Genomic DNA, 16,388 nt, shown 5'->3' on the forward strand with positions numbered 1-16,388 from the left:
GACATGTTCTCCTGTCTGTCTGTCTGTCTCCGTCTCCCCCGCTTCAGTACCGCTGCCGCACTACTGTACACACACACGCAACTCTACACACAACAAACAGCGATATCCGTCTGAGAATAACTAATAATGATTAATGTTGAATAATGAATAATGTTATGGGATTACTCATTTCATGGCCTATTTTGGGATTTATACATTATTATTACATACTCATATTTATATATATATATAAATATATTTATATATATATATATATAAATAAAAAACAAAAAAAACAAAGCATTTGAATACTGATTTGGAGGTCGATTACCATGGTAGCTGAAGCTTCGAAGTTTTGAAACATTCGGGTCAGCTCTACCTTTGACCACAAAAATCTAATCAGTTCATCCTTGAGACCAAGTGGCCTTTTTACCAAATTTCAAGTAATTCCCTCCAGATGTCCCTGAGATATTGCGTTCACGAGAATGGACCAGACGTACGTACAGACAACCCAAAAACATAATGCCCCTGGCCACAGCCGTTGCCGTGGCAGAGGCATAAAAAAAACACTGAACTCTCTAATTTATTTACAATGAAAACACTTTATTTCATCATGTTGTAAGTTATCATTTCATTGAAAATGACAATTGAAACAGACCAGTAAAAAGGAAACAATACAGTTTGAAATTCATATCATACTCCTTGTGATATTTCCTTCAGTTTGAACCAGCTCACATATCGATTGAATGGCTTTTTAATTAAGAGTCCTTCCTGTAAAATCACGAGGATTATCATCATCATCCGTTATTACACATTCTATTCAATGTTTACAGTAAATAGTAACACAAAAAAAAAAAATCACAAGTCTACAGTAGAGTCTTGCCATAGCGGCATGGCGGGCGGCTAAAGCTAAACTATCGAAGCGTCACTTGCATGCACGGTTTATTGTCTACACAGCCGGGATGAAAAGAGAGAGAGAGCGTTACAGGACGGCAAAAGCACTGAGAGGAAAACAGAAAATCTTCTCTAAAGACTGTGCAACTCTGTTCAATAACAATAATGTTAAAAGCTTTGCATTACACATTGTTACAGAGGTTATCCTTCAGTGTGTGCTCCTAGGACATACAAAATAGTCAGCTATTAGAAAGCACGTGGCACATATAACAGCTAAGAACTCTTGAAGTGATATAAGAGCAATAATATGATAATAATAATACAGTAATAGGTGCAATCTCCCCTCCATGTGTCTCTTTCCAATCGGTGGTATTTTACATTTACAGTTTGTATGATGAATTAACTGTACATGGCACTTCAATAACACTATTTAACAGATGTTAATGATTCTGAATAAATAGAGTAAAAAATAAATAGTGTTTATTTTGCTCGTTCTCAGACAGAGCGTCCAGTTTTTAATCCGGTTCCAGTTTTGAATCTTTAGTATTTATGTGCTGTTGAAGATGCACACGCACACACACACACACACACACAGACATATCCAAACATACACAAACACACGGAGGAATAAGTTGACAAAAGACACTATTTTAGTTTGTAGTAGTTTTCTCTGAACTTGGTGAGAATGTGGAGCTCACCTGAGAGAAAAATCATGATTTTCAATTTCTAATAATTCCCGCAGCGCTCACGAGAGTGCTCTCAACGCATTTAGCCCACCTTCCATCCATCTTCCTTTCCTCTCTCTCATCAATTAATCCAAACTCTCTGTGAGAACGAGGCAAAATTAAATCTAGAATGAAGCTCAGCGTTTGTCTTCTCGTGTCCACGTTAGACATGAAAAATGATATGAAAGCTCTCTGAGCTGCAATCCATCCTCTCTGCTTGTCTCCATCTCTGAGACAAGAGACGTATCAATAAGCAATGAGCAAGGCTGATCATTAAGGATAATCTGAGGATGGACTTGGGAGACAATCTGGGCTGTACAAGGAAATGAACCAACAAGACCGAGCTAGATGTTTTCAGTATCATAATTTGAAATGTCGGGAAGGTGCCATGCTCTTAAAAATATGTTTTTATAAATTCTGGTGTCTGGTTGGAGTCCCGTGATGTGTTTGTTTCGCCCCCCTTGCACCGACGGGCCACAGATTTCATGGTTACCCTGGGAAACAAGACAGCAGCTCTCCCATTGGTCCTTTTCTAAACGCAGGTTTTGTTGAGGTCAACTTTCACCGGCAGCGGCCCCGCCTCCTGGCTCTCCTCCGACTCTTTCATGGCGACGGCGATCATAGGACTCAGGTGGTACGGGTTGACTTTGTGGGCGTTATCCAGGAACTCTTTATCTCCGTTGATGCTCAGCTGAAAAGACACAAAGAAGAAACAGGTCAGAAAACAGGAAGCAAGTTCAACACTTCGCCCAACCTCGTCTTGACTTTCGCGCTCGAGTGCACTGCGACAAGCTGCTGAAGACAGAGAACCCTTGAATCTGTCAGTGAGTTTATGAAGTCATTAAACTCGCTGGAGATGAACTGCACCTCGCCTGGAAAGTGGACGAGATCAGGCGATAGCAGCAGGGTGCGGTGACAAAAAGCTGTGGTCAAGTCGGACAGTTTCTAGTAGCCTTCAAATAATTTACAGGAAGTCACAGAAATAGTGGCATCCTGTTAGAGCCGATCTGCATGCTGCTTGTAGTTTGCAGAAGACGTTTGCATAGTTTGTAATTGTATATATGTGGAAATGTGTCTGTATCTGGCATTGTATTCTATCCTTTATTCTTTTTATGTCTGCCTTGTAAAGCACATTGTATTTGCTCGTTTTGATAAGTGTTTATAACCTTCATTATTATTATTATTATTATTATTATTATTATCAACCACACAAGATGTTAGTTAACAGATTAAACCTGCATTGCACAACATGAGACTACATTATCCTACAATCTAGTGTTACATATTACAATTATACAGAAAGTTAGGATTTTCTATAAAACATGGTTGTTGTCAAAAGCCAATCAGCTCTTTGATCAGGCAACAACCAGCTGTTTCCCATCATGCCCTGCGTTTTGCAGCCGCCGCATCGATCTTGTGAGGTTGTCGTTGCCCACGTGTGTATGATGTCAGAGCAAGTCGGAGTTGGGAACAAGTCGGACACAAATCTAACCGGCATGCATTGTGTGATAGATTTTGCGCAGGGCTTGGCTCATCTTGAACAAGCCTAACGCTTCCCTCACATGTGCACATGTGCATACATTGGTTGTTGGTGCTTTTCTGTGTGTGTGTACCTGCGTCTTGATGTGATGCTCCGGTGCGGTGACGAGGCTGGCACAGCTGAGCCACAACATGACCATGATGGACAGGAAGAGACAGGCCGCTAAGATCCACCGCGGCAGGCCTGAACGTCTGCAGAATGAAAGAGTCGGACACGAAAAGAAGGAGACAAGAGTTATCGGATGAGACTGAAGATGGCTAGAAATAAAGAGAAAATAAACATTAAAGGTCTTATTGAGGACATTTTTATATATACGATTTAAAAAAAAAAAAACATCCACAGAAAGGTGCTGAATAAAAGTATGGCTTTTCCTCAAAAAAAAATAATAATTGTAAATTAATAAGTTTAAAAAATGTTGACGGATCCAAAATTAATATCTGTTTGGTTCCCAATTCTAACAAGGCTTGTGAGCCAATAGTAAAACAAAGTTGGTATCACGCGGTATCTCTGGGTCGTCAGTGATCAAGTTGCCAGTTAGTGTGGAAAAAAAACTGGCTGAGTTTGACGGTAAGTGCCTGGCAACCACTTGTTGTGAAGTGAATGCACTGAAGGGAGGGAGAATGCCACAAAAAGCAATCTAGTGGCTGAAATATTATCAATGTTATCAACAGCACCTTCAAGGCGCCAACTACAAAAAAATCCTTTTTGCATGTTGTACCCCATTTAGTGAAAATCCAAACTACTTTAAATTCCTTTTCCGAGCACAAAAAAGTGTTTTAGATCTTTTATTGTGTTTTTCCTACCACACATGCAGCTCTAATGTCAGTATGGGAAACACTGAACTAGATAATCCATCTCAGTGACTGCATCTCAATCCATCATGTCAACCTCGACAAGTGTGAGAATAATAAAATCAGATATGTGTGATGGATTAGCTATCTCTTGTAAGTGTCAAGTCTCTCCATGTTGATTTTCATGCTGACAATAAGCTGGAAATCAGACCAAGACACATATGGTTTGCTTTAGGAAATGATTGTCAGTAATATAAAGTATGTTTTATGGGAAAAAACATTAATTCTCTCATTGAAGTCTTTAATTCTCAGCAGGGTAACCGAAGCTCCGGCTCACCTCGACATGCAGCCGAGGAAGTCGTGCTCAGCTGTGGGGTCGTCTGCGTGCTGGACCGGGTGCTTCCCTTTGCCTCCTGCTTTGGATGCTCCCCTCTCGCCATGTCCCCTCACACCTGCCACATAAAAAAAAAAAGATTTCAGTTGAATGCTAATGAGGAAATATTGCAGCAACATGCATGTCCTAGCCCGATAAATGTGTGCATGTACAGTATGTGTTGTGTGTATGTTCTCACCATGAGGTCTCTGGGTGTGGGAGTGGACCTGAGGCCAGGGTTTGTCCGCCACGTTGGATCGAGGAGCCTGCAGCTCGGGCAGAGAGTACTCCATATCTGGTTGGCTCTGAGGAGAAAAAGAAAAGGAAAAAAAAAAATGGAAAATTGAAAAGACATTTATGTTGAAAGCTATAAACATCAGCTAAAAGGGTTCTGGTATAAAAGGTAGAGTGCTGCAGTTTGATGTATGTTTTGTCACGCTCTGAATCTGAATGTACTTTTTTTCTGTTCAGTGAAAAGAAATGTCTCTCAAGTCCATCTGAACACCAGCAAAATGATTAATAATAATGTTGAACATTCAATATGTTGCATAACTTAATCCGACAGCCTTGAAACTAATAATTTCCATACTTTGTTCTTGCCTGCTCAATATGTCAGAGTGTCTCTCACAGTATCTTTCTCAGTCGCCCAAAACCAGTTCAGTAAAACCTCCTGAACTGGGACAGCACCTCTGAAAAATGTTTTTTAAAAGAACTGCTACACTCAGCCGGCTGTCAGTGTTTGCACTGTTGTGTGTTTCATTATGTGCGCAGTGTTTCTGGTTCCCCCTGGAGAACTCATTAAAAGAGGATTTTGGTTCCCCACTGTTGACCCTCCCTCTGCTTATAACAATACTACTGCTGGCCTCAGCAACAACACACACACGTATTTAAAGGAGTACAGTATATCCCACTGCAGCAGCGTCAACCTCCCAGTTTTCATCGATTCTGACACTAAGTGGATCAATGAACTTTGAGACCTCTTGCTGTGTCTTACACTATAATGTGAAACCAGCAAATTTCACCCACAGTTTCATTCATTCTCATTACTTTACGTAGGAAATGACTGATCTGCTTTCTGCTCAATGATTTCAATCACTTGTCCAGAATAACAAAACAACATAGTGGAGTCGGCCGTGGAGACGTGGCTGGTTAGTCTGCTTCCCAAAACACTTACAATCCCTTCAAACCCTCTTCTGTTGAAAAAGTTATTTCACAACCGGGTTTATTACCCCTTAGCGAGCGATGTTTTCTGACAGCGTGCATTGAAACCAGATGCAGCGGCAGCGTGGAGGTTTGGGGAGACGAGAGGAGGCTGATTCTGATTGGCTGCGGGTTGGAGAGATCTAACCATCAGAACGAGCCAAGCCTGATCTGCATCTGCCATGCATTATGAGAGAGGGAATGCTAAAGGTGCTCTGGCTTACAGAAAGAAAGAAAGAAAGAAAGAAAGAAAGAAAGACAGAAAGCAAGAAAGAAAGAAAGAAAGGAAGAAAGAAGGAAAGAAAGAAAAAGGGGTTTGAGAGTTCAGAAGTGTAAAGAGACAGGGTTTCAGGCTGAGGAATGGTCGATGCAATTAGACTGAATCTCACTTCTCTTATTTAGTTGATTTTGGGACTGAATACAATCTGTTCTTGAGGGTCGACAAATGAATATAAATGAACTTTGACAGACTCTTAATCACAATTACAAACACTGCCTCTAACATATTTGTGCCTCCATATGGACTGAGAGAGGAAAATGGTTACAAAAGGTGTCTGAGGCCCGTCTGGCTGTGCATTAAGTAATTAAATTAATCATCAAACATAGAAACCTTGGGGACATTTTTAGAGTAAATTGGACTATAAATTGGACTAATGGTCTCAAAATGATGGCCTTTAATCTGAACTTTGATTACAGAACCGCCATGTGGTCAATTCCTCTTTTTATATTTCCATTAGGTGTGTAATGTCATAGGAAACAGAATATCTAACTATAAAGCATTGAGGAATCTCCGTCTGTCTATATGTACGTATGTCTGTCTTTCGCATATCTCAAGAAACGTTTATCCGACATTCATTAATGTTTTATTCTACGACATTAGCTTTTACGAGTCTTAAAAAAAGGTGGTTGCTAACCAGTGGCTAAATGAGACTACTAAATGTCATCACACAACACACTAGTCCGCCTTTAGCTTAGTGGTGGGGATGTGAAGTCATGCGACCGTGGTGTAGTTCATTTCTAGCCTAACATTATCTTTTTACTTCTGGCTGATTGCATTCATGCTTCAGAAATCATAAAAGTGTTGTTTGTTTGGTGTGTGTTTGCAACAGAGCTTATTTTCTGCAATAATCCAAAACCAAATGGAAAAAATCCCATTAGCTTTTAGTCGAGGGAACCCAGGGCGATGCTAACTTCCTGGTTTGCCTACAAAAATGCGTCATCCCTGGAGCACTCTATTAAAAGTGTATATCTTGAGTAGGAACTAACAGGCTTGGAGCAACAGACAGGTCAAACAGACTATGATAAATAGATCATAATGCCATAAATCATGAATGTGCTTCACACACTGTATATAATGTTCAGTCACTTTCAGTGTCTTTGTGCCTGGATGAGTAAACTAAGCCGAGAAAGTACACCGACTTCTCTTTCAGCGCAGCATCATAAGTCAAAGTCACACTTCCTTCAAACACGGTTATTTTACTGGATCTCTCCGTTCCGTTCAGGTTTTTTTTTGTTTCTTTAAAATCCATTCGGGCAGAATGACTAATGCAATTGTCAAGAAGAAACCGGGGTAGGGACTTCTCTCTTTGTATTCAGCCTTACGCAGAGTTCAATTTGTTCTGCAGGCTGGCTCGCTAGCAGAACTGCCGCTCAGTTGGAGGAAGTCTTTAATCGGCTCACTTTTGTCCCAAACACTCTCACTCTGTCAACCTACCGTGGGTTGAGTTGTCAAAATAACAAGGAGGGTGGTGAGAAGGGAACGACTGAGGTACAGGGCTGTGTTTTACCAATAGTTCCTCTAAATTACAAGTTCTCTTTATTTTGTTCCTTCAGTGGGGGACAAACCCCAACTGTGACCTAAAAGTGACTTTCTCCACCCTTATGATCTCAACTAACTGCTGCCATGGATGTTTGTTTACGATGCGCACACAACTAGTTATTCTCCCAACTTGAGGTCACACAAACGAGCACACAGATGGATGGATGTCTAAACACAGTCGGCGCTTTATGGACATCCACATTATTTATATGGCAGGCAGCGTTGGCTTATTTCACCCCCCCCCCTCTGCTGTCCCTCAATTTAGCCGGACTTTTTCTGTTGTTTCAACACTCGGAGAGTCAATCTGTCAACTTGGTGGCGGTTTGCCAGCTGCCCACTAAACACAGGCCTGCTAGTCTTCTCACAGCCCCGTGGAGCCTGGCTTCCCTTCGCCGCTTCAGCCTGCGTGTCACTTCCATAAAGAGCAAACATCCATCACTACGTCCGAGAGAAATGTTGGTAATTTCACGTTCTGTGGCTGCTGCATCCCCATACGGGGTGGTGTCTCAGAGAGCGCAGACAGCACACAGCTTCTTAATAGTGAATTTCAGCATATAAAAGACTCCTCTGTTATACAGTAGCCCTTCTGTATGGGTTACGGTGTATAAACACTGTCATTTCCCATTGAGCCCTTTAATTATGGAGCTAAAAATGCCATCAAAGTCACAAACGGGAAAACCCCCGGCAGGGTTGCAGGTTTCCGACCAGATTTTGGAGGACATGGTTGGATAGTCTGGTGGTTAGACGGACCGACTCTTATTATAGCTTTAATGTATAGGTGGTTTACTGTGTTGACCTTAGCAATATGTTCAAGTTCAACAAGAGAGCGCGTATTTCTCCTAAGGTTGCAAAAACCTCTCCATTTAAAGGGTAACATGCCAGATGATCACAAGCAAATGTGTTATTTCATTGTCATGAAAACTGAACTGTAAGTCATTGAAAAATAAAGAAAATTATGTTCGAAAACTGTCCTCTTGTCTTTTTACACAAATTGTTTTATTATCCCATTAAATTGGATTAAAGGGTAACTTCTGTATTTTTCAACCTGGACCCTATTTCCCCATGTTTTTGTGTCTAAGTGACTAATAGGGACAACGAATACTGATATTATTCCAGCATTGAGGGAGAACGCTGTAGACGGCAGCTGCTCACAGGCTGCAATATGGTGCAATTGGGGCAAGCATGCACCGTCATTTACATCCACTAAAAGTGCTTGTTTTTGCAATGACAGCCTCTGGTTGTTATTATAAGTGTCTGACATTATGGAAAGAGTCTCGCTCAAGGAGATGTCTGAAATCTGGCGAGCTGACGTGTTCCCGGAAGACAATGGTGGAATAAATCCATGGTGGAAACGCGAGTATTTGTTGTGTTGGAGTACAGAAAGCGCAGCTTAGTGTTATCTAAAAGATTTTCAATGTCATGGCCGAATATTTAGATGATTTCCACAATGTGGATTAGGTCTTTGAATTCGATAGCCGCCCGTATTTATTTGAGCCAGAGTATACAGTTATTCAGATTTGTACGAAATAACAAACAGACCGGATCAAGCGAAAGGTAAGAAAAACGTTATTACTCTGTAAGGTCCTTTCCATAATGTTGTCAGACACTTACAATAGCAATCTGAACCTGTCAGTGGCAAAAGCAAGCACTTTTAGTAGACGTAACGTCACATTGACTATGCACAATTGCCCTCGCAGCTCGTTCTGCGGCTGCCGTCTGCAGCACTCTCCCTCAATACTAGACCAGTTTCAGAAATGATTGTCCCCACTAGTCACTTAGACTCAAAAACATGGGAAAATAGGGTCCAGGTTGAAAAATACATGTTACCCTTTAAATAATGTGAAGAAATGTTTAATCTGGATCCTGATCATGAATATACACAAGAAGTGACAGATAATCACTGGATATGTGTGCTGAAGTAAGCAGCAAAAATGTTCAAAAGCCGTTGACTCAAATCCTTTAAAAGGTCCTTGATGCAGACCAAAGAATAATTACTGGCCAAACTTTCAACCACTTTAACAGTCTTTGAGTTATTCAACAAACAGACAAACCAACGAAGCCAAAATATAACCTCCTTGGTGGGGGTGATCATGACCAGTGAGTCTGTCAGCTCCGTTCACTTCACAGAATTTAACTTCTGAAAAGTTTTTTGTCCCCAACCAGAACTTTATTCCTTAGTCCACTCTCTTCTAAATCAGTGAGTTTCTGTCCTGAGGCGAGTTCACCACAGCTAGCCCTGCCGCTTATCAAATATGCATGGTGCTGAGGGAAAGTGACATAATTTGAAAGGACATTTATAAACAATTAAAGTGGTGAAGAAAAAAAAAAAACGTTTGCAGCTCCCTGGATTCAGCCACCTTGTCCCCACCCCGCTGCGTGCCCTTGCTCACTCAACCTTCACAGATGCACCGACTCTAAAATGGGCTGTGAGTTGTTTTGGCAGCGACCCAAGCTCTACGGCACCGCATAGCTCAGAGGATATATTTCACTATCTTAACAGGAAGCAGAGGTTAGCTCAACTAATAATCTATAAAGGTCCACTTGCTTGCTTTTAACCTCCGGCTAAAAAACACACGACATGAAAAAGCTTTGATATTAATCTTATTTTTAATCAAATTTTCCACCAGCATGACTCAGTGGGCCATAATATAGTCAGCGTATGAGGATAGTTACTTTATGGAGCTTTTATTTGTCTGTGTATTTTCCAGCAAAGCACTTAAAGATCCAACTCTGTTGACGGTGCAGATATTCAGAATGATGAGGTGACATTTTGCAGATTTACAGCTAAAAAAAAGAAAATTTGCTACAACATATGATTCTTAAATTAATTCTGATTCATGCAACATAGACAAAAACTGTAAAAAAATACACATATTGGTGTATTCTGTGCTTTTCTTTGCATTTGTTCACTGATCACTGGTATGAAATGTGTTGCATGGACTTCAACCAAAACAGGCTCACTTTTAAAAATGGACTTTGCTGCTGTGTTTTTGCAAGTGCAGAGATCACGTGTCAGCATATTTTCTTGATTTTTTGGCAAATTAAGTTTAGAGTAACGTAGGTGGAGGTTATTTTTCTTTTTCAGTTCAGCCACAGGAACCATTGCTGCTCATCCAGTCCGTTCTCATTCCAAGAGCATCAAATACTGACGCTTTGTCACAGCCGTCGGCGTTCGATACCGACACATAAGGCACCCCTTCGCATCGGTAAGAGACACACTGAGCTTTCCATTAACTACAATGTAAACCCATCCGTGTCAATATTAAACGCTTAGGGAAAGTGCGGCGGGAGTGTGGTGACGTAGCTTTAAGAGCGAAAAAGACACACTCAAGGTACGTGTCCACATCCTCCATCCTTCCACGCTTCCTATTCATTGTCTATGTAAGCAGCCGTGCAATGCATTCTGGTAGCGTGGCGACGCGATTCGAGAGACGGACCGTCACGTCGCCTGCTCCTCATTTGCATAAAGATGAGGTCTAGGCTACTTTATTCAAATCACGGGCGTCAGACACGACTCTCCGCCTCTGCAAACTCCCTAGAAATTTTTAAACTAAGCCTTGTTGATACAAAATAAAGACATATTCATCAACTGCATGGTTCATTTCTCGCATAAAATGTTTTCAGAAACACATTTCTGTGAACTATTTTCGTGAAATAAGAGAAGAAAGTTTCCAAACGAGCCGCCATGTTGGTTCCGGTTTGAAAGCTGGTAGCAGCAGCCCACGAGGGAAAGCGTTGGTCTAACCAGGTGACTAGTGCCTTGTGTCTAGTGGCAGCCCATCAAGCGTCCAAAGCTGGGAAGTGAGGCGATCCCTCGCGATAAAAATCGTCCCTGTGGACATGTACCATAAGGGCGCATGGGAGGGGTGGTGGATGGGTCCAACAAACACGAGGCTTTCATCCAGGAGACCGCTGTTTGTCTGTCGTGCGTCACGTTACAATCAGCTGTTTGATCATGTCTCGTGTTCACAACGTTCAGTGTCATTTTCACTGTACAAATGTTGTAGTTTTAAGCCCAACCATTTAATTATTTCCTAAACCTAACTAAGGGGTTTTAGTGCCTGAAGCTATGCACATGTTTTTGTTAACTTCACAACATGAAGCATGTGTTTACTGAGACCGAAAAGAGTGACGTCGAGGCTGACAAAAGAGTCACTATGGGACTTTAACATCTTTAAACCTAGAACAGACAGATCAGAAATAAAAAAAAGTTATGATCACTGCTAGAGCTAACCTGTCCTGGACAAACACTTTGTCGGGTCTTACCTGAAAAACCACAACTTTGCCATCATCAGCCTGCAGGTAGAAGGTCCAGGTGGAGGAGATGAAGCTCTGGGCCGAGCTGACGATGTCGTTGCACCAGCCGGACACGGCCTCCATCACAGAGGGGGGTTTAGGGCGGAGGGTCATGGCCCTGAGCTGCAGAAGAGAGAACAACATACTCGATTACTAGGAGAAGTATTGACTGTGTGTGTGTATGTGCTTCAATATACTGTATGCAGTGCTAAGTACTGTACTTAAGTACAAATTTACAGTACTTGTACTTTATTTGAGTATTTCCTTTACTTGCTACTTTATACTACTACTTCACTACATCTCAGAGGGAAATATTCTACTCTTTACTGCACTACATTTATGTGACAGCTTTAGGTACTTTAAAAATGAAGGTTTTTACACACAAAACATGTGAAGAACTTCTAAAATAGTACCTTAAAAGTACCTTACAGTTTATACAAGTAGAGTTGAAATGATTAGTCAATTGACATAAAAATTAATTGGCAGGTATTTTCATAATCATTCAAGTCAACATTTCATGGTTCCGTCTTCTCAAACATTAAGATTTGCTGCTTTTCTTTTGAATTATTTTAATGTATTTTTTAATCATTTATGAGTTTTTTCTGCATTGTTTACTTTTACTTGTAATACTATAACCACATTTTCCTGATAATACTTATATACTTTTACATAAGTAACATTTTCAATGCAGGACTTTTACTTGTAGTGGAGTATTTTCCACAGTGTGGCATTAGTACTTTTAGCTGCAAGAGAGAGCAAGGTACTCCATTAAAAGGAGAAGTATTGACTGTGTTTGGATGTGCTTCAGTATACTGTATGCAGTGCTGGAATGTAGCTAAGTACATTTACTTGAGTACTGTATTTAATTACAGATTTAAGGTACTTGTACTTTTACCTAAGTCACATTTTTCAATGCAGGACTTTTACTTGTAGTGGAGTATTTCCGCAGTGTGGTATTAGTACTTCTACTCAAGTAAAGGATCTGACTACTTCCTCCACCGCTAACTGTATGTGCACACTTGTATTCTTAGTAGTGATATTAATAATCTGACATCCTAAGTCACTTTGTCTCTTTTGGCTGCATTTGCATTTTTCTCACCTTCCTCCTCTTGATCTCAGGTTCAGAGGGTTGGCTGGCACAGCCGGTGCAGCAGGCCTCCTGCTCCAGCAGCTTAATATATGCCTCCTGGCAGGCTAGAGAGAGAGAGAGAGAGAGAGAGAGAGAGAGAGAGAGAGAGAGAGAGAGAGAGAGAGAGAGAGAGAGAGAGAAAGAGAGAGAGAGAGAGAGAGAGAGAGAAAGATAGTTGTGAAGCATGAAAGAATGAAAGAAGAGGCATGAAGAAGAAGAGGGGGTTGAGAGTGCAAAAAGAGAATGAAAAAAGCACAAAAGAGAGTGGGCACACGGAGCACTGCAGTCAGTTGGGTGGAAGATAAGAGGAAATAAAACAGGTACAGGCTGTTTATGTGGGAAGAAAGATAAAGATGTGAGGGAGATGTATCTGTCGGGCCCCCACGGAGACGATTCGCTCCACGTTGCCGTGATTAAAACAGGGGTGCAACGGGGCATCCGCTGTCTGGACGGCAAATCACATCATTGATTTCCAATACAGCAGTTCAAACAGGGCGATGAGCATCAAACACCAAGGAAAATACCCACCGAGGCTCTGCCAGCTTTTAGGAAACAGTTCAATATTTAGCAGAGATGCTATGTTCAACATTTTGATGTTTGGGTAAAATAAAAGAGTCCTGTTTTGTAAAAAGGGCCAAAAGGACTCACTCCTTCAAGGTTTTAAGACACAATTCAAGTAGAAATAGCTGGAATAAGATGTTGAATTTACACATTATGTTGCACTAAGTAGACTCAAATAGGGCTGCAACTAACGATTGTTTTCATTGTCGATTAATCTGTCGATTATTTTCCCGATTGATCAATTAGTTGTTTGGTCTATAAAACGTCAGATATTAGTGAAAAATGTCAATCAGTGTTTCCCAAAGCCCAAAATGACGTCCTCAAATGTCTTGTTTTATCTACAACTCAAAGATATTCAGTTTACTGTCATAGAGGAGTAAAGAAACCAGAAAAATATTCACATTTAAGAAGCTGGAATCAGAGGATTTTGACTTCTTTTATCTATTTTGTGTAAAAAATAAATGTTGTACTAGTCTGCATGTCTTGCTTCCTGTTACATGTAAAGCTTGTTGTGCTTGTTTGACTTTAACTACTTGCTACTCTTGTTCTGTTGTTGTATTTCTTTTATTGCATTTTCTTTTATGCAATGCTTGTTGTCATATCTAATGCTTGTCATGTGTGCCAGTGCTGTCTTTCTAACTTTTGATATTTCTTTTTACCCCCTTCCCTCAAGATGCTTTGCCTTTTGCCAGGCCGCCATTGTAAATAAGAGTTTGTTCTTAATTGACTTGCCTGGTTAAATAAAGGTGAATAAATTAATAATAATAATAAAAAAATGACTCGAATCGATTATTCAAATATCAAAATAGTTGGCAATTAAGTTAATAGCTGACAACTAATTGATGAATCATTGCAGCTCTATACTCAAATGAATCATACTGGCTATAATACACAATATTTCTGCAAGGGTTCGGTCCACTGCCGTTCATTTTGACCCAACATACGACTGAGGCCTCAGCAGCTTACACTTTGACCTCGGCCTGCTCAGCAAGTCACTCAAACAGACAGACTGACTCACTGACTCACCTCCCTGACACTCCTCCCTGCTGGCATTGAAGCCGGCGTTGCCGTTGACGAACTGGCAGATGGAGTAGAGGCGACAGCCGCGGTGACATGCGTTCATTATGGAGTCCTACAAGAGAAGATAAGGAGATGCAAATAATTAGAGATGTCTCCTGCACTCTTGTATAAACTCGCCCCTTGTTAGGAGATATGACAGGGTTGATGGGTTATGGCATCTCTAAATGTCACGGTGCAGCTGTTGTATTATCGCCTGTCATAAACAGTTGATAAAAAGGACAATGAGCCAGTTGTAAAAAAAAAAAAAGCATGAAAATGAGTTGGTGAGAGAGGAAGATGCACATTACTGGACTTCCTCTTGTCATAATGCATTAATTCTCAGGTTTGAAATAAGGAAAAACAGCGCCCTCTGGTGACCTCTGTGGGAACAGGAGAGACAAAGAGATTTCCCTGACCATGAAGGGTTTATTACAGCCTGTCATCATCCTTCACTGCGTGACCCTGTTTATTCACAGAGGGGTGCTCATCTCAAACCATCAAACTGCAGCTTAAAGGTTGGAGTTGGCTGCTTATTCGACATCTCTGTAGTTACTGCACCTAAACTCGACATATATGCCCAAAATCGCTCGTTTCCAATCACAATCTTCAAAGCAGGTGACTGTGATCCGCTTTGCTGCTCCTGCAGGATGCATGAACCACACCTGAAGGAGGCAGCAGGAGAAGGAGGAGGAGGAGGAGGAAGGAAAAACATCTAATACTGGAAATATATGCAAGGCTTAAACTCCTGGTGAGATTCACAGTCTACCATCCTGCTCGTGTCCAGTCTGGCCTCGTCTATAAGCAGCAAGATGCTGCGTAAAAATGTCAATAAAGGAGAATTTGTTTCATGGTTCACACCTGATCCTGCGCTATATTCGCATGCTGCCTCTGCATTGCTTCATCTTAATTGCAGGATTAAGGAATGATCAATTATTGGCGCAGCTTTAAAGCATCTGGAGATGAGCTGACTGAATGCAGCTCACTTCTTGGACGAGTCTGGAAGCTGCAGGAAGAAAATGAGCTGCATCCATCTTTCGGCCTAATTGCGCGCTGCAAGCATCCAAAGAGGAGGCTGCAGCGGAAAATCGGTCATTACGCACAGACATAAACACATTTATTTTACATTTATCTTGTAAATATATAGTTTTTTTTTCGATGCATAATATATATTGTTAGTGTGTGTGTCGGTGCAGGCGGTGCAAACGTCGGATCTCGTGTGCTGATAATGCGCTTTTCTGCAGCCTCCTCCTCCGTTAACAGCATGAACAGGAATAACTTACTTTAGCAGGGCTTTTGTTCTTGATGGTGAGCTGGCATTGCTTCTTGCAGTAGTTGATGTCGCCCAGTTGGTTGTCGAACAGATCCGAAGACGCCGAGGCGAGCCCGGCGAGGAGCACCGAGAGCAGGGCCGACAAGCCGAACATCTTTACACCGAGCCGGAGCATCTAAACCCGGGAGAGAAGAGGAGGAGGAGGAGGAGGAGGAAGAGGAGGAGAGGAGAGCTGCTTCAACCAGCACTGAGCTCCTTTGTGGCTGCTGCTGCTGCTGCTGCTGCTGGTCGGTGCAGATGATGATGCTGCTGCCTCGATCAGCCTGGTCCTGTCTGTCTGTCTGTCTGTCTGTCTGCTGCTCCTCTGATCTGCTCCTGCTCGTGGCGTCACGCGCATCATCATCATCATCTTCATCTTCATCATCATCATCATCATCATCATCATCACGCACAAGCTGCCCCCACCAAACACACACATACACACATACACACACACACACACACAGACACACACACAGACACACACATACACATAAACACACACACACACACACACACATACACACATACACACACACACACACACAGACACACACACACACGCACACATACACACATACACACACACACAAACACAGACACACACATACACATAAACACACACACATACACAGAGACACACAAACAGACACACACACACACACACACACACACACACACACACACACACACGTTTTTAAATGTGCCTTACA

General features: G+C 41.6%; 1 protein-coding gene across 1 annotated transcript; it reads right to left on the minus strand.

The window, feature by feature from the left end:
* Window positions 1-561: 561 nt before the first annotated feature.
* On the minus strand, window positions 562-15,993 carry tmem59l (transmembrane protein 59-like). Its single transcript, XM_037770812.1, has 8 exons — window positions 15,647-15,993; window positions 14,334-14,439; window positions 12,717-12,811; window positions 11,588-11,740; window positions 4,502-4,607; window positions 4,267-4,381; window positions 3,212-3,329; window positions 562-2,289 (listed from the first exon to the last, which is right to left on the minus strand). Exons 1-8 carry the CDS (start codon window positions 15,809-15,811, stop codon window positions 2,131-2,133), a joined length of 1,017 nt encoding a protein of 338 aa, XP_037626740.1. The 5' UTR covers window positions 15,812-15,993; the 3' UTR covers window positions 562-2,130.
* Between the last annotated feature and the right edge of the window lie 395 nt (window positions 15,994-16,388).

This window comes from Sebastes umbrosus, chromosome 5, assembly GCF_015220745.1.
Source record: "Sebastes umbrosus isolate fSebUmb1 chromosome 5, fSebUmb1.pri, whole genome shotgun sequence".
In the NCBI taxonomy this organism is placed as follows: Eukaryota; Metazoa; Chordata; class Actinopteri; order Perciformes; family Sebastidae; genus Sebastes; species Sebastes umbrosus.